The sequence below is a fragment of the Ostrinia furnacalis genome, unplaced genomic scaffold (assembly GCF_004193835.3).
Source record: "Ostrinia furnacalis isolate ACB-3 unplaced genomic scaffold, ASM419383v2 OfSCF1411, whole genome shotgun sequence".
Lineage (NCBI taxonomy): Eukaryota > Metazoa > Arthropoda > Insecta > Lepidoptera > Crambidae > Ostrinia > Ostrinia furnacalis.
Window position 1 is genome coordinate 706,495 of NW_021131650.1, and position 22,023 is coordinate 728,517.

General features: G+C 40.3%; 1 protein-coding gene across 1 annotated transcript in view; it reads right to left on the minus strand.

Annotated features, from left to right (window-relative positions):
• Nucleotides 1-3,052: 3,052 nt before the first annotated feature.
• The window catches only part of Dcr-1 (Endoribonuclease Dcr-1), a gene marked incomplete at its 5' end in the record, with an annotated part of 44,285 nt that continues 25,314 nt past the window's right edge, over nt 3,053-22,023 (minus strand). The window contains 10 exons of the mRNA XM_028304326.1: nt 3,053-3,962; nt 5,074-5,206; nt 5,799-5,907; nt 6,290-6,380; nt 10,263-10,392; nt 11,506-11,649; nt 12,296-12,383; nt 13,857-14,021; nt 14,642-14,817; nt 15,900-15,984. Of these exons, the coding sequence (XP_028160127.1) occupies nt 3,806-3,962; nt 5,074-5,206; nt 5,799-5,907; nt 6,290-6,380; nt 10,263-10,392; nt 11,506-11,649; nt 12,296-12,383; nt 13,857-14,021; nt 14,642-14,817; nt 15,900-15,984 (1,278 nt within the window). The remainder of the gene's footprint in view (nt 3,963-5,073; nt 5,207-5,798; nt 5,908-6,289; nt 6,381-10,262; nt 10,393-11,505; nt 11,650-12,295; nt 12,384-13,856; nt 14,022-14,641; nt 14,818-15,899; nt 15,985-22,023) is intronic.

Consider the following 22,023-nt stretch of genomic DNA (forward strand, 5'->3'; position numbering starts at 1 on the left):
GCCACTTTGGGTGTCACAACATATTTGACGCTGACTGCACTAGTGTGAATGTACCTTAAGGGAGCTTTAAAATAAGACGTTTTGAGCCGGACGTTAGTCTTCCGTTTGCAGGACTGCAAATTGTATAAAAATAAGGTCTATCGTTTTTGTAATAACAGTAGCGCCATCCTGATTGGTGTATGGTCTTACAAACGCACGTCTGATGTCCTACTCAAAACGACTAATTCGAAAGAACTTTAATACTAAATCACGTATTGAAATAGCACAAAAAATAGAGATCCATTTTCTTAGTGTCTTCAGGGGGATTTATGTTTGTCTGACGTGTTGTGTCATGACGCATCAGAACGGAATCGCGTTCATACGTTTAGTATGCGACACGTCAAAAATCATGACATGTCACAACACTAGTTTGAACATTACCATACTAAAGAAAGAAGAAGATTTTATTTAGTACCAAGTAAAAAAAAACTAAATGTATAGAACCGTTTCCGTTTTGATGCGTCATGGTGACATAACACGTCAGACAAATATAAATCCACCTTTATCTACATACTATTATGTATAAAACAAAAGAAATATTGACACACGGACACAATAATAATAAATTATATTCATCATTGAAAAAATACATTTACTCGTAATTATTAGGAAAAAAGTTCACTTTAATATTATTTTTATAGCTATAAAACGTCAATAATTCGGTCAGCTTAGTCAAAAAGTGACGTCACAAACGTACATTCACATTTATTTTCTAAAGCCCGGTCCGTGAGCACGTAGAATTTTGTCCAATGACCCCAAGCTACCCATCCTTATCGCTCGCGCGTAATTATTATTGCTGTCGCGACTGTGCGGTCATTGGACAAAATTCTACGTGCTCACCGACCAGACTATAGTGAAACATTGTTTTTATAGTTCTTGCAACTCACGAAGGCAAGTGAGCTTTACTTGTGTGTACGTGTACATGCACATAACGATAGTGTAATGTCTATCAAATCTTTTGAACAACGAACAGTAGCGAGCCAACACACATGTAAAGCTAATTTCTTTCCATTTTTATATTTCCGAGCATTTTTCCTTATTTTTCTACCCTCTTTCTGTGTCTTTTAAGTTTTAGCTCTCGATTTTCGATGCTGCCAACTATTTTTTTCTGTTTTTATTATTTGGTTACAAATAAAAAACTTAGATAAATAATACCTAGATCGATAGCTAGTCCATACAGGCGCTTCGTCAAAAGTGATGCAAATGTCATTACGTCATAATAAATGTCATGATTATATGTTTTGATTTTTCGTTTGACTTTGACAACTGTCAGAACGTATACTGAGCCAATTATCTAGTTTGAAGTGCTTCACTTTTCTTGACTTATAATGGAGAAGTTTCCAGTTTTTTTTTCTATTAATAAAACTTGAAAATATGTATAAGTAAAACCAATAATAATATTGAAAGAATCATGAAAATATATCTAAGTATTTCGCGCCATTTGATCGGTGACGTCACGGCACTCATTTGGAGTACAAACAGTGAATCACCCCTGGACCAGTGCTGTTCACAGATCCAATTTTTAAACAATCTAGTAGTTTTTAATTTTTCAGCCAGTCACTTAAGATTCTTTCTTAATAAAATTATTTTGTAACCTTTTTTGACATATCATATCCTAGACCTGGCCATAAACAAAAAAGAAGAAGAAGACTGACATATAGTGTCATTTTCGACAACGCAGACAACCAGGGTGGTAAACATTGTGGTTGAAACTAAAACGGGTGGCGTGAATTCAACGCACCGCCTGTGTAAGTTCTACGCGAAAATATGTAGGTAATTTAAATAATCAATTTCTCAGAGCCATTTCTTGATGGATTTATAGAAAAATTTAAACATCTTTTGTGTTTTGGTCTATATTTTAATTCCATTCAGTGAAATATAATGTTTTCAACATCACGAAACTTCTTCATTCTACAGGGTGGAAACGTTAAGTGATCTCACTCGATTATTTCTAAACTATACAAGATATCGAAAAACTGATTACTGATTCTGAAAGTGCTTCACAAGCTCTTTCAAACGGTACCAATGATAGGTTACAGAATAAACTGGATCTATCCAAAAATTCAATGTTTCCAGCTTCCATACATTTAGTAAAACCACATAATATTAAAAACTATACAATATTTTCAAAAACTGGTTACTGATCCTGAAAGTGCTTTACGAGCTCTATCTAAGAGTACCAATATAGGTTAGAAAATAAACTGGATCCATTCTTAAATTCAATTTTTCCAGCTTCATACATTTATTACAGCCACAGTCATGGCACTCAACATGTCTTGTTAATATTATAGCAAGTAAAAGCCTAAAACCAATGTTTTCCACGAATAATTTTAAATAAGAATGCAATTTACGAGTTCATTTTATGTGTTTATTATTTAATAAAAAAAATACTTCTATTATTGTTTGGCTGGCATACATTTAGTATGGAGGCTGTAAACATTAAATTTTCGGATAGATCCAGTTAATTCCGTAACCTAATATTGGTACCGTTGGAAAGAGCTTGTGAAGCACTTTCAGGATTAGTAACCAGTTTTTCGATATCTTGTATAGTTTAGAAATAATCGAATGAGATCACTTATCGTTTCCACCCTGTATAGGTGTATGGGTACCTGCAGTGGAGACTAAATGACCTGATGATGATGCTGCTACATCTTTCTGTCTCTATGCTACCTCGCAGCATGAGCCTAAGGACACACCTAGCGGCGGTCCCTTTAGCGATGCGATAGTTTCTTCCGACTCCCTTGAAGGCGCTTTATACAAACACTTTTACGCACACAACAGATAGTACCAGAAAACAATCACCTTGTATGCACTTCATTTTGCGACACAAGCGTGTCCAGAGGGCAAGCACAGCTTAGTGCAGCAGCCGCTAGATAAACAAACTGTAATTCTTTTTTTGGCAAATAAAATACTTTTTACTTTACTTTTACACTCAGTCTGGCTGGTAGGGCCCAAAAGATAAGGAGACATGTAAAGTGCCCCATAAGGGCTACCTTTTTCTTTTTTATTATTTTCTATTGACGTTCATAAGTGCCACTTGTGGTCTAAACTGAATAAATATTTTTGATTTTGATTTTTGATTTTTAGTCCAGCGTCACTGGTTTAAACTGGTTTGCGTTTATTAGCGTGTGACCAGTAGCGTTGTCAATGTGTACGTTGTCCGAGCGCACTTTGTATGTAGATTATCTTCTGCTGCTATCTATTTTGTGCTTTCACGTCTTACTCTTGCAGTGAGAGTCACGCCCGTATTCACAAACGATGCTTGCTTAAATGAAGCAGCAAATCGAACGCACAGCGTCGAATAGAGCTCTGTGATGGTTCGTGTGTCATCCTGTGCGTCCACGCGCACTGTGAGACGTCATAGTAGTGTTTGTGAATACGGGCGTAAATGACCTGATGATGGTGTGGGTTTTGATGATCAACAACCGACCAACCGGTTTTCTATATATACTAGTCGGGGTAAAAAACTTTGATACCGCGATTCAGGTTTATAGGCGCGATCGCGTGTGCCATAGTAAAGCATGTATCAGCGCCATCTGTTGGGCGAAGATTGCAACTAGTTTGTAGTGGCGCGTCGATATAAAATATTTCTTTCATAGTGTCTAAAGACAGTCTTGCTTTTGATTTGATTTAATTTGATTTGATGATGACTGCAATTTTTTATATGTGACAGGCGTATTTTTTTATGTGTAGACTTGATGGTAAGTTATATATGGTAAGTTTCTTCTTATCTCTTCTGTTCTTACAAATACAGCCTTCCTTTATGCTACCTGGCAGCATGTGCCTTAAGGTGCCTAAGGGCACACCTAGCGGCGGTCCCTTTAGCAATGCGATAGTTTCTTCCGACTCCTTTGAAGGCGCCACGTCCAAATACTTCAACACAAACTCGGACGCGGCGGCCGTCTGCTAAACGCTCTGGTTTGCTGTGGACAAGGAATTTGGTGTTAAAAGGGCTACTATAAAGTTCATCATCACCATCACTTGGTTCTGCTGGTACAATAACTATAACATGCATTGCATGCATTACTTGTTTGTGTAAAGATGTGTTGTTGGTAGATCTTTGTCAATAAATAAATAAATAAATAAACAACAATGTTAACAGCATTGTTGTGTTCCGGCAGTTAGAGGTAAGATAGCCAGTTGCTCCGTGGTTGAGGATTCCGGGTGAAGCTCGCTTCCACCTTCGGCCTGATCGTCACTTACCATCAGGTGAGATACAGGCCAAGAGCTTCCTCGTTGTGGATAAAAAAAATAGGCTAGATGACAAAATTTCAATTATTTGTCCGTCAGACAGATAATTAGAAAATATTAGACTCATATTTTTTATTTTCTTTCATAATTATACAGGGTGTTAGGTAAATGGGTATATGAGCCGACACTAGCCCATGTTAACATGGGCATATAAATGGTATGGTGAAGTCAGTGATATAATCATTTTATTTTTTTAAATTTTCATACAAAATAAATTTTATAATACCGATTTGTATGAAAATTAAAATAATTAAAATGAAGATATCAATTTTCTGCATTCACCATACCATTTATATGACCATGTTAACATGGGCTAGTGTCGGCTCATATACCCATTTACCTAACACCCTGTATAATAACAGTGCTACATCGAGTTGAAATGGCGCGATACGTCACGCTTGAGTAGATGTTTTACTCAAAAGTGAATTCACGCGACATTTCAACTCAATATAATACTGTAATTATTCGATTATGAAAAAAATTAAAAAATATGTGTCCAAAATTTTTTTTTATCTGTCTAATGGGCTAAATTGAATTTCGATTTCATTACCCAGTCATCATCCCTATTGCGCGAAAGGCACTAGCGCGAAAGACATTTGTGCGAAAGGACACTTGCGCGAAAAGACATAAGTGCGAATGGACGTTTGCGCGAAAAGACATGACACTAGCATAAGTGTCCGTCCATGCGCGAAAACTCAACGACTCACCCAAACTACGGATCTCCTAATCTCTGATTTGATCACGCCTACAAACTAATGAAGAATTTGAATGATAATAACTTACCCAAACTTAGCAGTGTCCGGCTCTGCTTCCAAAAGCTCCCTGACTGGTGATTTAGGTGCGGCGGCACTGAAGGCTTCCAATTCTGCTCCCATAAGATTCACATATGACTTCCATACCGCACCCAGAGACATGCCTGTTGAAGAGAAGGTACATCATCAGTTAATTTGGTCACCATTGTAGCAGCACAGAGACATTCCTATTTAGAAATGTAAGTTACATTTTTTTTATCCATAAGGGGGAAGCTCTTGGCCTGTATCTCACCTGATGGTAAGTGACGATCAGGCCGAAGGTGGAAGCGAGCTTCACCCGGAATCCTCAACCAGAAGAACTGGCTATCTTACCTCTAACTGCCGGAACACAGCAATGCTGTTAACATTGTTGTTATGGCGACAGACTTAGGTAAGATGATGGTGGTTATGGTGGTTATAGCTAGCCAGGCGGACTTAGAACAAGCCCTACCACCAACCAAACCGAACAGAAAAATCTGCCTACATGATGTTTGCTCTACACGATGGGACCCACCACTTAATGGGGGGCCGATGGGATTAGCCGGGACCACGGGCAGCGTAGACCGTCCACCCACAAGGTGGACCGACGCCCTCATAAAGGTAGCAGGAAGGCGCTGGACGCAGGCCGCTACCAACCGGGCGATGAAATCATTGGGGGAGGCCTATGTTCAGCAGTGGACGTCCTGTGGCTGAAATGATGATGATGATGATGATTACCTGAGTCCAGGAATATAGCGCCGGCTACAGACTCGAACAAGTCTCCTAATGCTTTGGGGACTTCCACGTCTTCCGCTTGCTCCATTTCGTCCTCTTGTATCAGGTAGTGCTGGAACGAATGAACGAATTAATGAATGAGCGATAGAACAAACGAACGAGTATACGACGGATGGATGAAGGAACGAATGAGTGAATAAGTGAAAGATCGACAGAAACGACTGCATGAACAACGAATGATTGATGTAGTTCAGTGCAAAAATTAATAACATTATCAATAAGCCTACGTGTAAAGCTAAATAATGAACATGCTTGTGTCACAAGTGGGTTTTGTATGCAAGACAAGCCAGGTATTTGACCGCAATCGCACCTGGTGTTAAGTGGGATGCAGTCTAGGATGGTACATATCTGCCCTGTAAGTGCCTATTCACTCTCGCCTTGAAAAGGAACGGATCTACAGGAGATATAAATAAATAATGGTAAAATAAAATTACCTCCTCGCTGATGGAATGTCCATTCTCCTCCTGTATCTTCACGTATTTCGTGAGCACCTCGTTCAAACCGGGCGACATGTGGCGGAAGTATCTGGAACAAAACAATTAGATATTAACATTCATCATCATCATCATTTCAGCCATAGGACGTCCACTGCTGAACATAGGCCTCCCCCAATGTTTTCCACGTTGAATTGTGGCATATAGCACGCTGAACTGACCGCCCATATAGCAGCAAGTTTCTGGAGTGGAGGCTACGTACCTACTAACAACTAATGTAGATTAACAAAGGTGACTGAGTTTCTTCCGCCACTTCTTCTCAGCACCAGCCCATATGTTGTCCCGAAGTGGTGGTAGGGCAAGCTATATTTGGGACGTGTATAAATAAGTACCCTAGAAAGGGATTGAATCACTTGTGAAAGCCGTGGCGCGCGACCAGGGTCGCGAAGAGAAGATGGTGTTGTTGACGAGAGCCTAGCGCAGGTCCGTCAGTCTATCGAGTCAGTGCCATATCTCAGGCACTTATAGTAGAGTACAGATGCCGCGTGATCCAGAAGTCAGCGTTATAGGTCTAGCGCTTACTGAGGCAGTGGCCGTATCTCAGGCTGACTTAGTTAAGCGCTAGGACCCACAAACGATCTGATGATTACTTTCTTGAGGAAGATTTTAGTCAACCACAATAACATCCGTATTCACAAACGATGCTTGCTTAAGTGAAGCAGCAAATCGAACGCACAGCGTTGAGTAGAAGCTCTGTGATTGGTTTGTGTGTCACCCTGTGCGTCCACGCGCAATGGAAGACTTCATAGTAATGTTTTTGAATACGGGCGTAAGGACGCTAAGGTGGAATTGCTTCTTTCCAAGCTTATATCGTGCTCGGGTCTAATTACTTACCATCGACTGTCTGGAATCCCCAGTATCTTATACAGGGTGTTTCTTGTAAGGTGTCAAGCCGAAGGCAGGTGATAGGTGAGGACTAGACCTATCGATTTCACCCCCATGTATGTTCTACGATTTTTCGTAGTTTAGAAGTTATCGTTAATTTTGTGATTTTTTCAAATTGTATGACCCAGAAGCTTTAAATTTTTTTATCTTTTTTTTGGGTCGACTTTTCTCAGATTTCTTTTTTTTGACAGATTCCCTATTAATTGAAGATTTTTGAAAAAAATAATCAACTTCCTATCTTTGATGCAAGATACAAAATTTTTGCTAGAAACATAAAAAATATGCTATTAGCGGAACATTCTAAAATTTTCAACTTAAAAGTTAAAAAAAAAAGCAAAAATGGGTGTAATAATTTAATTTAAAGTAAATGTTCAAAATGTCCGCCGTTGACCTGAATGCACATTCGACAACGACGCAAAAAAATCTTCGTAAAACCTTCTTCTTCATTTTAATTTGGTTTTGTGCTTCAGTCAGCTTTGTCCGCAGTTCATCAATATTTTCATATTCCCTATTGTATACCAGATGAAGGGCAAGAGCTTCCTCGTTGTGGATAAAAAATGTTCTTTTCAGATATTGTTTCTTAATGTGTTCTACATAACGTAAACTTAAGGGATTTCAAACATTACTTAGTCCTAAGAAAGTAAAAAACATGTAACGAAATCTCCAACTTCCCACTTGAGTGGAGCGATTACCGAAAATAATGGCCTATTAAGTACATGTTTTTTTATGTTATTATGAAAGTTCAGAAAACTGCGCAGTTTTGAAAATTATTTTGGACCTATGGAAGTTCTTTTTTTTTTCAAACCTTTAAGTTGAAAATTTTAGAATGTTCCGCTAAAAGCATTTTTTTTATGTTTCTAGCAAAAATTTTGTATCTTGCATCAAAGATAGGAAGTTGATTATTTTTTTCAAAAATCTGCAATTAATAGGGAATCTGTCAAAAAAAAGAAATCTGAGAAAAGTCGACCCAAAAAAAAGAAAAAAAAATTTAAAGCCTACTGGGTCATACAATTTGAAAAAATCACATAATTAACGATAACTTCTAAACTATGAAAAATCGTAGAACATACATGGGGGTGAAATCGATAGGTCTAGTCCTCACCTATCACCTGCCTTCGGCTTGACACCTTACAAGAAACACCTATAGTTTTGCTGTTGCCGTCAGGTAGTCATATTGGAATAGTGTTTTTATTAATTTATTTTGTGATGTTTGTATAAGTTTAAGGTTAGATTTGGCCGCAGACCCCCAAATTTCAATCAAATAGTCAATGTGAGGCTTCGCCATTGTATTATACAGGGTGTTTCTTGTAAGGTGTCAAGCCGAAGGCAGGTGATAGGTGAGGACTAGACCTATCGATTTCACCCCCATGTATGTTCTACGATTTTTCATAGTTTAGAAGTTATCGTCAATTTTGTGATTTTTTCAAATTGTATGACCCAGTAGGCTTTAAATTTTTTTATCTTTTTTTTGGGTCGACTTTTCTCAGATTTCTTTTTTTTGACAGATTCCCTATTAATTGCAGATTTTTAAAAAAAATAATCAACTTCCTATCTTTGATGCAAGATACAAAATTTTTGCTAGAAACATAAAAAATATGCTNGTTGTTAATGGCTATGTTGACTCGCCCTACCTTTTGAGTAAGGTTTTGTTGCGATGTCCGAGAGCGAACATGAGGTCATGCGATACATTTGCCATTTCTTCTTGCCGTACTAATTATGCGATGAACCGATTTATTCTAAGATCAATGAAATTGTATAACTCCAAATACTGTCACTTAGATATTTTCAGCCTAAAACCAAACAAATTTAGGTCGTTGTTAAAACAGTAATTACCTAACTATTTATTGTTTTAACAACGATGCGATATTTCGATATTTCGAGTTTAAATTAATTGCCAAGTCATAGTAGGTATATTTAACATAGAATCTAAAAAAAATATTTTCTTTTTCTGTTTCTGTTTACTCAATTTTTAAAAACGATACCTATGTATAAACTATTTGTGAAAACTATTTTGGCAAATGTGAAGTTTAATTGGTAACTCTAATGTGTTATAGAATGCTGTTTGTTTTCCTAACAATAAAATAAAATAAAATAAAATAAATCTCGGTCCTCCTATTTATACAGGGTGGAAACGATAAGTGATCTCATTCGATTATTTCTAAACTATACCAGATATCAAAAAACTAGTTATTGATCCTGAAAGTGCATCATGATATCTATCAAACGGTATCGATTGTAGGTTACAGAATAAACTGGATCTATCCGAAAATTCAATGTTTCCAGCTTCCATACATTTGGTAAAGCCATGTAATATTAAAAACTACACAAGATATCGTAAAACTGGTTACAGACCCTAAAAGTGCTTCACGAGCTCTATCCAATGGTATTAAAAATAGGTTACAGAATAAACTGGATCTATCCAAAAATTCAATGTTTCCATCTTCCATACATTTAGTACTACCACAGTCAAGGCAGTCATCTCTTGATAATATTATAGCAAGTAAGGATTAAAACTAATGTTTGCCATAACTAATTTATTTTATTTTATTTATTTTATTTTATTTATTAGGACAACCAACAAGACAAACACGCATACATGAAATTACTATAACTAAAAGTGCTTAAAACTAAGTGCTAGTAATTCTAGATAAGAATGCATAATTATGAGTTTATTTTAAGTTTATTATTTAATTAAAAGAAAAAACATTTCTAATATTGTGTGGTTGGCATACATTTAGTATGGAAGCTGGAAACATTGAATTTTCAGAAAGATCCAGTTTATTCTGTAACCTATTTATTGGTACCGTTTGAAAGAGCTCATGAAGCACTTTCAGGATCAGTATCCAGTTTTTCAATATCTTGTATAGTTTAGAAATAACCGAGTGAGATCACTTAACGTTTCCACCCTGTATACCAGCCGGGGTAAAAAACTTCATCACCGCGATGCAGGTTTGTACGCGAGGCGGCGCTCTCCTATGGAGAGCGTCGCACGAATCAGCGCCATCTAGCATTAACTGTGTGAACTCACTTGTGGAAGCCGTGTCGCGCGGCCAGGGTCGCGAAGATGGTGTTGTTGACGAGCGCTGAGCGTAGATCCGTCAGCGCGCCGGGCGAGTGCCGCCGCGGGTCCTCGTACAAGTGCCGCGTGATCAGGTAGTCTATAACAGACAGATAGATAGAAAACACTATTGTACACCACACTAGACAAGAAAAGTATATTATACAAAAGATACGAAAGAAATAAATGTACAAAATACTAGCTTTTGCCCGCGGATTCACGCCCGTGAAATTTAGTTTGTCACAGATCGTCATAAATTATAGCCTACTAGCTTTCCGCCCGCGGCTTCGCCCGCGTGGAATTTTGTCTGTCACAGAAAAACAATATCGCGCGCGTATTTGCTCACCGTTTAGACCTACCCTGGACTACGACAAACATTTTAAAACCAAAATCAGCTCAATCGGCCCAGCCGTTCTCGAGTTTTAATCAGACTAACGAACATCAATTCATTTTTATTTTGCTGATTGCGGATGGCTTATTTATTAATTATTTAAGGCGGAACAGAGTTCGCGGGGTAAGCTAGTAAACAATAATACTAATTCATCAAAATCCGTTGTATAGTTTTTGCGTGAAAGAGTAACAAACATCCAGACATCCATCCACACAAACTTTCGCATTTAAATATTTTAAGATACGGGATAATATGGCCCCGTTTCGACCAATGCGGAGCGGAGACATGAAGTGGAAATAATGAAAACTGATTGCTTATTCAACACCAGTTATCCTGAGTACCTAGCACACACAATTTCTATATGGCATCGCCTAACCTTCTGACCTGTCACAATCTCTTTGCGTCTCCAAGGAACTCCAGCTGTTGATAGCAGTCGGTGAGCCGCTTCTTCTGACCTGTCATATCTCTCTCTCACTCACTCACTCACCCAAGATGGCGTCTCCAAGGAACTCCAGCCGTTGATAGCAGTCGGTGAGCCCTATCTTCTGACCTGAGTAGCTGACACACATAATCTCTCTCCCTCTCTTTCACTCACCCAAGATGGCGTCTAAAATAAGGAACTCCAGCCGTTGATAGCAGTCGGTGAGCCCTATCTTCTGACCTGAGTAGCTGACACACATAACCTCTCTCTCTCTCTTTCACTTTCATTAGATCACCCAAGATGGCGTCCCCAAGGAACTCCAGCCGTTGATAGCAGTCGGTGAGCCCTATCTTCTGACCTGAGTAGCTGACACACAGAATCTCTCTCTCTCTTTCACTCACCCAAGATGGCGTCTCCAAGGAACTCCAGCCGTTGATAGCAGTCGGTGAGCCGGTTCTTTTGGTGCGAGGCGTGAGTCAAAGCTTGAAGTAGTAGAGAGCGGTCTTTGAACCGATATTGTAGCGTCCTCTCTAGGGCATCGTAACCTGGAATAAGTCAAATTGTTTATTAGTGTGTAGCCATGTAGGCCCTATCTAGGGCACGTATAGACGTGCCAAGTATAAGCATGCCCTAGCACCGAAAAGAAGTGGCGGAAGAAACTCACTACTGGAATAAGTCAATTTTTCCAAATTCATCCCCTAAAAGCACTGTGACCATGAACTTTACTTTGAAGCATAGAATCATCAAGGAATCATAATCGCAAACAGTTTGATTCAATGCATGCGTAATATCCAACCTGGGAATTAAACCGAAAACTGCCAGAACAATAGTATACATTACATTCTTTAGATGGGACAAATCGTAGCAAGCGGATATAATTTGTCTCCAGCATCCAACGGCAAATCGTTAGTGTCGGCCGCTTGACCTAGTGGTTCACTCGCTACAGTTAGGCCTAGGTAGCATGCCAGAGGTCACGGGTTCGAACGTTTATGTGCACATTTTTTCAAGTTGATCTGAGTGTTTTCTATGATATACTGTGTTTAATCAAATACATCAATAGTTCTGCCTCCCCAACCCGTCTGGCCAGCGTGGGGAGTGTAGGACAAATCCTCCATTTGCCTCTGGTCAATTAGAGAGTCGTGCTACTGCAGTGGAGACTAAATGGCCTGATGATGTGACAGCAATACTCACCAGATAGCATTTGTTCCAATTCCCCTTCTGGATCTTCAATGTATCTTAGGAGAGGAGACGGGGGCGCCTTCAGTTCTCCAAACACGGGCTGCAAATAAAAATAATCTTTATTTTCTGCACAATAAGAACTTGAAAAAGGATTGATCTGATTCAACCAAAAGACGTCCACTGCTGGATAAAGGAAAAGACAGTTTTCCACAACGGCAGCATCATTTTGAGTATCCTGCAACCTTCACCAGATCGTCAGTCCACTGGTATCTCACGCTGTAGCAGCTGTCTCTCTCGCTCCAGCCACGCGCCAGTGTACCAGACAGAGATAGCAGTACTAAAATCCTTGGGATAAGGCTCCATTTCCTTCTGCTGTAAGATTTCAGCTATCTCTCTAGCTTTTGGATGGCAGAAAGAGACAGGCGTAGCTACTGAACAACAATCACTTAGTCCAGCTGTATGTACCGCTGTAGCAGCTGTCTCTCTCACTCTTTCGCGTGAAACAAAGATAGCATTACTGACCTGCATCCATTCACCTGCAGCATTTGTTTCTCACGCCGTACCAAGCTCTCTCTCTCACGGTCCAGCTGCACTCTTGCGTGACTGACAGAGACAGCAGTAGCCATATCCTCCAGTAGTAGGATAGCAGCTGTCTCTCTCGCTCCAGCCACGCACCAGTGTAGCAGACAGAGACAGCAGTACTGACCTGCAGCCACTCTCCTGTAGCCAACCGCTGCGGTTTCAAAGTTCCTGCGCTCCTCCAGCTGTATCTATCTATGTAACAGCCGTCTCTTTCGCTCCAGCCTCACTCTAACGCAACTGAAAGAGTCAGAGATACTATAGAAATAGCAACTAACCTGCATCCATTCTCCAATAGCCGCCCTTTGTGGTTTTAAGGTCCCCGGTATGAGCGCGCTCCTGTCTAGTTGTATCTTCCTCTGAAGCAACTGTCTCTGTCACTCCAGTCACACTACTGCAAGTGTGATAGAGATGACAGTACCTGCATACATTCTCCAGTAGCTGCCCTTTGGGGTTTTAAAGTCCATGCGCTCCATCAGCTGTATTTCTCGTTGTAACAACTGTCTCTGTCGCTCCAGCCCCACTCTTATGCGACTGACAGAGATGGTAAAAATCACATACCTGCAGCCACGAAGTCCAGCTCTATATCCCTCTATGGCAGCTGTCTCTCTCGCTCCAGCCACGCACCAGTGTAGCAGACAGAGACAGCAGGTACTGACCTGCAGCCACTCTCCTGTAGCCAACCGCTGCGGTTTCAGTTCTTGCGCTCCTCCAGCTCTACCAACCTATGTAGCAGCTATAGTCTGGTCTGTGAGCACGTAGAATTTTGTCTAATGACCCCAAGCTACCCATCCTTATCGCTCGCGCGTAATTAAGTTGCTGTCGCGCTCGCACACTCACTGCGGGCGCGCGTCACACAGTCGCGACAGCAATATAATAACGCGCGAGCGATAAGGATGGGTAGCTTCGGGACAAAATTCTACGAGCTCGCAGACCAGGCTTTATCTCTCTCGCTCCAATGACACTCCTGCAAGTCTGATAGAGATGGCAGTACCTGCATCCATTCTCCAGTAGCCGCCCTTTGTGGTTTTAAGGTCCCCGGTATGAGCGCGCTCCAGTCTAGCTCTATCTCCTGCTGCTCGTCCTCGTCGGAACTGCATTCCGACTCCGAATCGGAATCGGATCGGGAGTGCTTGGGCGAGGAGGGGGCTGACTGCTTCTGGAAATAAAGTCACAAGTCAGATATTCGAAGTCACGATAGCCGAACGGTGAAGGGGTCGGACTAGTCGATTCGTGGCCCTGGGGAACGCTGGTTCGGTACCCGCCGCCATTCGATTATTGTGGTGAGCCCACTCGTGACAAGCATTAAGCTTAGTACGAAGGGCTAACGGGACTGTTATTAAAAAAAAGAATTCTCATCCAGGTCATATGGGAGCGGCATAGGAGGGTGACATTTGACGTGACAGGACATTACAAAATTTCCTCTCACACCGTGATTTGATCTTGGATCCTCACGCGTGTTCGAAATCAACGCGCCAACTAGCCGCTTGAAATCTCCGGCGAAACTGCGCTACACCTTGAACGCGTGACGTCAGTGACAACATTTTGGTACTTACAGTGCAATTTTCGACCTCAGCAGCCTTGACATAAGGGTGATTGTCGGGCAGCAGACTTTTTCGGTACTTACAGTGCAATTTTCGACCTCAGCGGCCTTGACATAAGGGTGATTGTCTGGCAGCTTGACTAATTCGGTACTTACAGTGCAATTTTCGACCTCAGCGGCTTGACATAAGGGTGATCATCGAGTAGCTTGACCACTGATACAATGTTGGTACTTACAGTGCAATTTTCGACCTCAGCGGCCTTGACATAAGGGTGGTCTTCGGGCAGCGTGACCAGATGTCGCGGGAGCACTCGGATGCCGAGCCACGACATGAACAGGAGGGCGCCGCGAGGGCCGCACTCCAGGAGGTACGCCCCTATTAGCGCTTCTACGCAGTCGGCTATTGATTTATCTGTGGAAAAATAGATAAATTCAGACCTAGTTCTAGCAACTACAGTTAATCTGGATTACTTTGGCTATCAATTTGTAGGTATATCGGCCGTTTGGTGTAGTGGTTCAGAGCGGACTACTATGCCGAGAGGTCCCGGGTTCGATTCCCGGCCGGGCAGAAATTGAAATGATGAATTTTAATTTCTGTGACGGGTCTGGGTGTTACCGTGTTACTATGTATAATATGTATGTATTTAAAAAAAAAGTATACAAGCAGTATATCCGTTAAGCTAGCACCCATAACACAAGCATTAAGTTGCTTACTTTGGGGCTAGCTGGCGCTGTGTGAAATTGTTCAAAGATTATTGTTCAAAGATTTATAGTGCTTGAGTAACGCCCGTTTCCCATATTCAATCCTTGTCCAAATCCGTATTACAACTCAAATTGAATTCAGTTTTAGATTCCAAAATGTTCGATGCATTTACGATTTAATATTTTTTAGTCTTATAAACAATATGAAGATGTAAAAACATCGAAAACCGCAGATATTTTGGCCAAAAACATATTGAAATTTGACAGTTGACAATCCAAATCCGTCCAATTTGGATTAGGATTGAATATAGAAATCCAGCATTAGTCAGTGCCTGAGATTATGGGTGCGGCACGGCAGGGGAGACGTATGAAGTGACAGAGAATACGTCAAAAATCTATGAAAATTTTAGTTCTTGAAATTATCCGCTAGGGGCGCTGTTCAATCCGTCATACATTTAATGTCTTTTTTTACGCGCTTGTTAGATTAATTATATTATGTACATACCTGATTGATATTAATATTTCATGTGACCTATAATTAATATACACTATTAATTATAGGTCACATGAAATATTAATATCAATCAGGTATGTACATAATATAATTAATCTAACACGCTCACTAGTGACACGTTTGATGTAAACTCACACTATGCCCTCTGAAGCACATCTGAAGTCTCACTGACGTTTGAAGTCACAAAAACACCCTCCCGTGCTACTTCCATATATCAGGCACTGAATCAGTTTTGCGCTAGACATGTAAACAATCTGATGATGATTGTAACAACTCACCCGGTATACTGTGCTGCGTGATCAGGTTGTATGGGATGAAACAGCCCGAGCTGTCCACAGGCGCATCCTCAGTTAGATGCTCCAGCTGTAAATAACAACATTTTGTAGTTTCACACAGAAATGGGTATAGTGTTGCATGCAATTCACGAAGGCGAGTAAGCTTTACATGTGTGGTGGCCCGCTACTGTTCGTTTTCCAAAAGTTCTGATAGACATTACACTATCGTTATGTGCATGTACACATACACAAGTAAAGCTCACTCGCCTTCGTGAGCAAAAAGAATCTCGCATCGAGATAAAAGGACAGATTGTGATATCTATGAGGCAACGGTCTCCTATTAAACGCTGTAGGCGGCGTTCGATGTCAACGTCAAACGTTCCTATTGACGTCATAGTGGTCAGTGGTCATACGCTGACGTCAACGTCAGAAGGAGACCAAAACAGTATCCGGCTCGAAGGACCATAAATGAGGTAAAGAAACTCGAGATGATTTTTTATTACGAAAAAATCACAAATAGTCCTTTTTTGACAGAAAAAAGAAAGTTATAAATCAAAACAAGCGCAAGCTCTTAAAAAGGCTCGGAGTTTTCACGTATGGTCGAATCAGAAATGAGGAGATTCGCAGGAAAATCAAAGTGACCGACATAGGTCGCAGAATTGCTAAACTCAAGGGGCAGTGGGCGGGGCGGATTACTAATGTTTGGTCAAAAAAATCGTTTCCCAAATTATCACATCGCAAACAACGTTTCGCAAATTTTCATTTGGCAAAACAACTTATTGCAAACTTTTAATTCGCAAATGTTGTTTTTGGTATATTATTGTTTAGCAAATTATTGTTTGGCAAAGTATGTTTTGCCAAATGTTTCATTTGGCAAAAATATTTCACGATAAACTATTTACAAAATAATTTGATTGGTGCATGGAATGGAATATAAATAAGCTTGTGGTTATTATTTTGTTTAGTGGGTAATTAATATAAAATTTGTTCTAAATTAATTTTCTTATTTCATTACTATTTTTCGAAATTTCCAAAATAGAGGTGATTCTAATATAGTATAATAGGGTCACTGTTCTAACCTAACCTAACCTACTATTTTCTGCAAACCTACTTTTTGCAACCATACTATTTTCCGCAATCTCTTTGTTTTACATAAAATTCTTGTGAAAACCATGATCACGTGCCTTATGCTTTGATTTGTGGGTGACGGTGCGTAAGTATGTGTCAATTTGACCAAACAAATTATTTGGGATATAATATTTGGCAAAATGAAACATTTGCTATTGTTAACGCCATCTATCGGCGCATCAACGCACATAATACGTCTGAAGNATTTTATGTTATGTAACTTTTTTTGATAAAGTTATTATTTAATAAGTTATTGACAATAATTACTTTTTTTTTGTATGGAGCTCAACATTTATTTTTATTTTATTCGTTATTCTTAAGCTTTCTTAAGAAATTGCTTTTTGTATTATGTAATGCATCATATAAGCTATATTATCACCAAGAGACGAATCCCGGAAACCCTCGGAACATTGTCATTTTCGACTTTAAAATAAAAAAAAAACGAAAAAAAAAATTACTGCAATGTTATGTACTTTCTTCCGTACTACCCTAACGAGGTGAAGAACTAAGCACTTTTTTATAGTGGTGTTTCCAGGAGGCCTAATCCACTTGTAAGTTTATTAAAATATGTTTTATGGAAATTAAGCCAGTGTGAAGTTAAGTTTATTGGTTATTCAGAGTCAGTTTCTTAACCGTGAAATAGGCTAATGTCCACAAAAGTAAAGCTTTCTTTCAGTATCAGTATCAGCCTCATCATCAAATCGATCATTTATTAATTAACTTTTTGCTGCTGTTGATAAAACTTTGTGTTTTCTATGAAGTTTATATTATTATCTATATCTGAGAATCAGATTTTAAAAATAAATTATGTAAAATATCTTCATTAGTTGCTCTCATGCAAAATTCGAGCGTGGTGTAGTACTTTCTGATTGGAAGTAAATATCTTTTCCGTGAGCAATAATTTTGTATGCTTGCAGGCATATACGTATGTAGAGCTCCATGTACGTAGTATAGTTTGGTATGAGAAACAAAATTTGCGAAAATGATGATTCTAGCGTTTTAGGGCAACTTGTAAGTGCCTAAATGAACGTTCGGTTTGATGTCTTCAGATAAAATGGATAAGGGAAAATAAGGTTTCTAGCTCCACTTTTTACTATCGACTCATTTCTTTTTCAAATGGCAATGCCAGATTTTGTATGGAAGGTGGCGTCTTTTTTTTTTCGCGCGGCCATCGACCAAACTTTGTTTTTTGATTACAAAATAGTGTAATAAACCAAACTTACTATGACATGTATACCTCTAAACTCAGTCTGAACTGAGTTACGAGCATTAGAAGTTTGATGATTTTCATACTAGATTAATTTGCTTTTTCCGCGCAAGTTTTGTAAGAAATTGCAACAAAATTTTGCGCTATTTTTTTATTGCGCTGATTCTGCTGCATACTGATGTCTGGAGCCTTTAATGGACGGTATTGTTTGTTTTCACATACAATGTCACTATTTTGTTGCAATTTCTTACAAAACTTGCGGGCAAAAAGAAAATCTAGTATGTTGTTAACGCCATCTATCGGCGCATCAGCGCACATAATACGTCTGAAGTTGTATACGAGCAAGGAGCCGGGAGGGGAGCGCGGGGCGGCCCGCGTCAACTTCACTCGATTACCAGCAAGAAAACACGAACGAACAACGGTTGTAAATTAATCTGAAAAGTAATCGANTAAATTTGACGGCGCGACGGTAGCGCCACCTTCAATTTCTAGACGAGAATGACAGATTAAATACTGTCATTCTGGCGGAACGTCAAACGGGCAACCATCTTGCAGCTCACTTTTTATTCGAGCGCGACGGAGGTTGCACGTCATCGACGAATCGCCTTTAATCTGCGTCAAATTACTTATAATTAAGTGTTAATTGGTTCCGATTGATTAAACAAGTGTGTGAGAATCATATTCCGGCTTTATTTTTGATCTTACCCGCCCAAATACCCACGCAAGATGGACCCGCCTAATGATGACGGTACAGAAATGCCGTTATCAGAAGTGGGATTGCAAGGGCAGTCAAGTGAAGAAAAAAGGCCACCCGACAAAGAAAATGCGAGTAGTATTTTGAGCAACATGGAGATTTTACTGTCTCGCATAGTGGCAGCGCAGCAACCTATTGCAACGGGCATGAATGCAGTGCAGTTAATTCATTTTAATCCTGATGACGCCGATGCTGATGTGGAGGGCTGGTGTCGCGTGTCTGAAATGATTATACAGAGCAAGAAATTGGAAGGTGTCGCGTTGTTAATGGCCTTAACCACCTCTCTAAAAGGAAGAGCCGCTGCCTGTCTTACCAAGCTGCCATTGAATGAACTTTCGTGGGAATTAGTGAAACAAACCTTATGTGCCAAGTTTGCCAAGCCAAAATTGATACAAGATTATTTCGACGAAATTATGCGTTTTCAAATCGGTGTTAAGGAAACTGCCGGTGAGTCAGCTATGCGTTTGTGGGATTTAATCGAAAGAATACCGAAGGTGGAAATGTCTGAAGAAGCTGTTACTGGATTCGTCATTTCGGTATTGTGCCAAAAAGATGGACTGATCCATCGTGAATTAAGTTATCAAGTTATAACGAACAGGGCCCAGCTATTTAGGGCTCTTGGAGGTATTTCTTTAAAGCGTCGAGCAGAGAGCTGTGATACACAAGACTATGAACTAAAGAGACCCCGATTAGCTGACGGACGATTTCCCGGTAGATGTCACTTTTGTGGTATACCTGGACATAGACAAGCAGACTGTCGTCGACGTCGTGAAGATACCGGTAGTACGAGCAAAGTTGAACCATCTGTGCGAACGTCATCTGTGGTGAAGTCCAACGTGAACTGCTACGTCTGCGGAAAACCCGGCCATATTGCGACGACGTGCCCAGACAGGAAGATGGACGGCGGGACAACGAAAGAAGTCAACTTATGCGAGCGAGACACGTCGAGAGGGACTCTGCTGACATCATCGGGTGAGAGAATTCCATTTCTTTTCGATAGTGGGTCGAATTGCTCGTTGATAAAATTAAGTACTTCTTTAAACTTTCCGGGTACTGCATGTTCTGATCTCGTGTATTTGAAAGGGATAGGAAACGGGGAAATACAATGCACTTCTCAGATTTCTAGCACGGTCAAAATAGGAGATTATTCGACTACCCTCTTGTTTCATGTCGTTCCGGATGACTGTATATCCGACCCGTTTTTAATAGGCAGAGATATTATAGAAAACGGTGGCCGCGTGACGATTGATGATAATGGACTAAATATAACCAGTTCTAGGACGGTAGATGTTTGTGAAAAACAGTCATTTCTCGATGATATCACGGTTGATACTGATTTAACAGGCGAACATAGACTCGCACTTCTACGAATTCTTAATAAATATGCAACTCATTTTATAAGCGGTATACCTACACAACGAGTCAAAACGGGGCTAATGAAAATTAATTTGATAGATCCTCATAAGCTTGTTCAAAGAACGCCTTATAGATTAGCACCCGCCGAAAAAGAGATAGTGCGAGATAAAGTTCAGGAGTTGTTGGACGCGGGTGTTATTCGGGAAAGTTCCTCACCATTCGCGAGCCCAATCTTGTTAATTAAGAAAAAGGATAACACAGATCGTATGTGTGTTGATTACCGGGAACTCAACTCGAACACCCGCGCCGAACATTACCCCCTGCCATTAATTGATGAGCAGGTAGATCAGCTGGCGGGAGCTCATTACTTTTCATCTTTGGATATGGCAGCAGGCTTCCATCAGATTTTACTCCACCCTGATTCAGTTGAGAAGACGGCCTTTGTGACACCCGAGGGGCAATATGAGTATCTCACTATGCCTTTCGGGTTACGCAATGCACCGTCTGTCTACCAAAGGTGCATCAATACAGCTCTAAAAGACCTTGAGCACAAACCGCTTGTTTACATGGATGATGTCCTTTGTTACTCTTCTGACATCAATGAGGGCTTAAGGCGTTTGGAGGAAGTTCTTGAAGCCCTTTCTCAAGCAGGCTTTTCATTTAAGTTACAAAAATGCAAATTCATGAAGCGTAAAGTACATTATTTAGGCTACGAAATTGAGGCAGGTGAGGTTAGACCGAATTCCCTTAAAATTGAAGCACTAGCAACTGCCCCCTCACCTAGAACCGCAACTCAGGTGCGACAGTTCCTTGGCCTAGCTTCGTATTTTCGAAAGTTTATACCGAATTTCACGAAAATAGTTGGACCGTTGTACCCACTTACGAAATTCAAAGGAAGCATCCAATGGACCGCATTTCACGAGAAGATTCGTCAAACCATTATTGGTATTCTTACATCAGAACCGGTATTGACTATATTTAATCCCGAATTGCCTGTTGAACTTCATTGTGATGCTAGCTCTGAAGGCTATGGAGCAATTCTTATCCAAAGGGACAATTCCATGCCGCACGTCGTAGCTTATTATAGTCGTCGTACGACTGAAACCGAGTCTCGATATCATTCGTACGAGCTTGAAACTCTGGCCGTGGTTCGTGCAGTCGAGCACTTTCGCCATTACTTGTATGGCCGTAAATTTACTGTCTTCACAGACTGCAACTCATTAAAGGCGTCAAAGTCGAAATGTGATCTGACTCCTCGTGTTCACCGTTGGTGGGCAATTCTACAGGCATATGATTTCGATATCATATATCGAGAAGGTCGAGTGATGGAGCACGCTGATTATCTCTCGCGAAATCCTCCAACTAAAGATTCAGACTTCCCAAAATTTAAGTCCAATGCCCCCAAAACTGTTAATTTCGTAGAACTTCACGAAGGTTGGCTTTCTGTGGAGCAAAAACGGGATGGCGAAATTAAAGATCTCGTAGCTAAATGTCTGAACTCTGAGCTTCCGGAAGCTGTCGCAGGGACTTATGACGTAAGGAATGGGATTCTTTACAGGAAAATAAGCCGAAATAAAGTTACATCCTGGCTTCCCATTGTTCCTCGTTCCTTAGTGTGGACACTTATTAACCACGTTCACTCAGAAATTCAGCATCTGGGGAGTGATAAAACGCTTGATAAA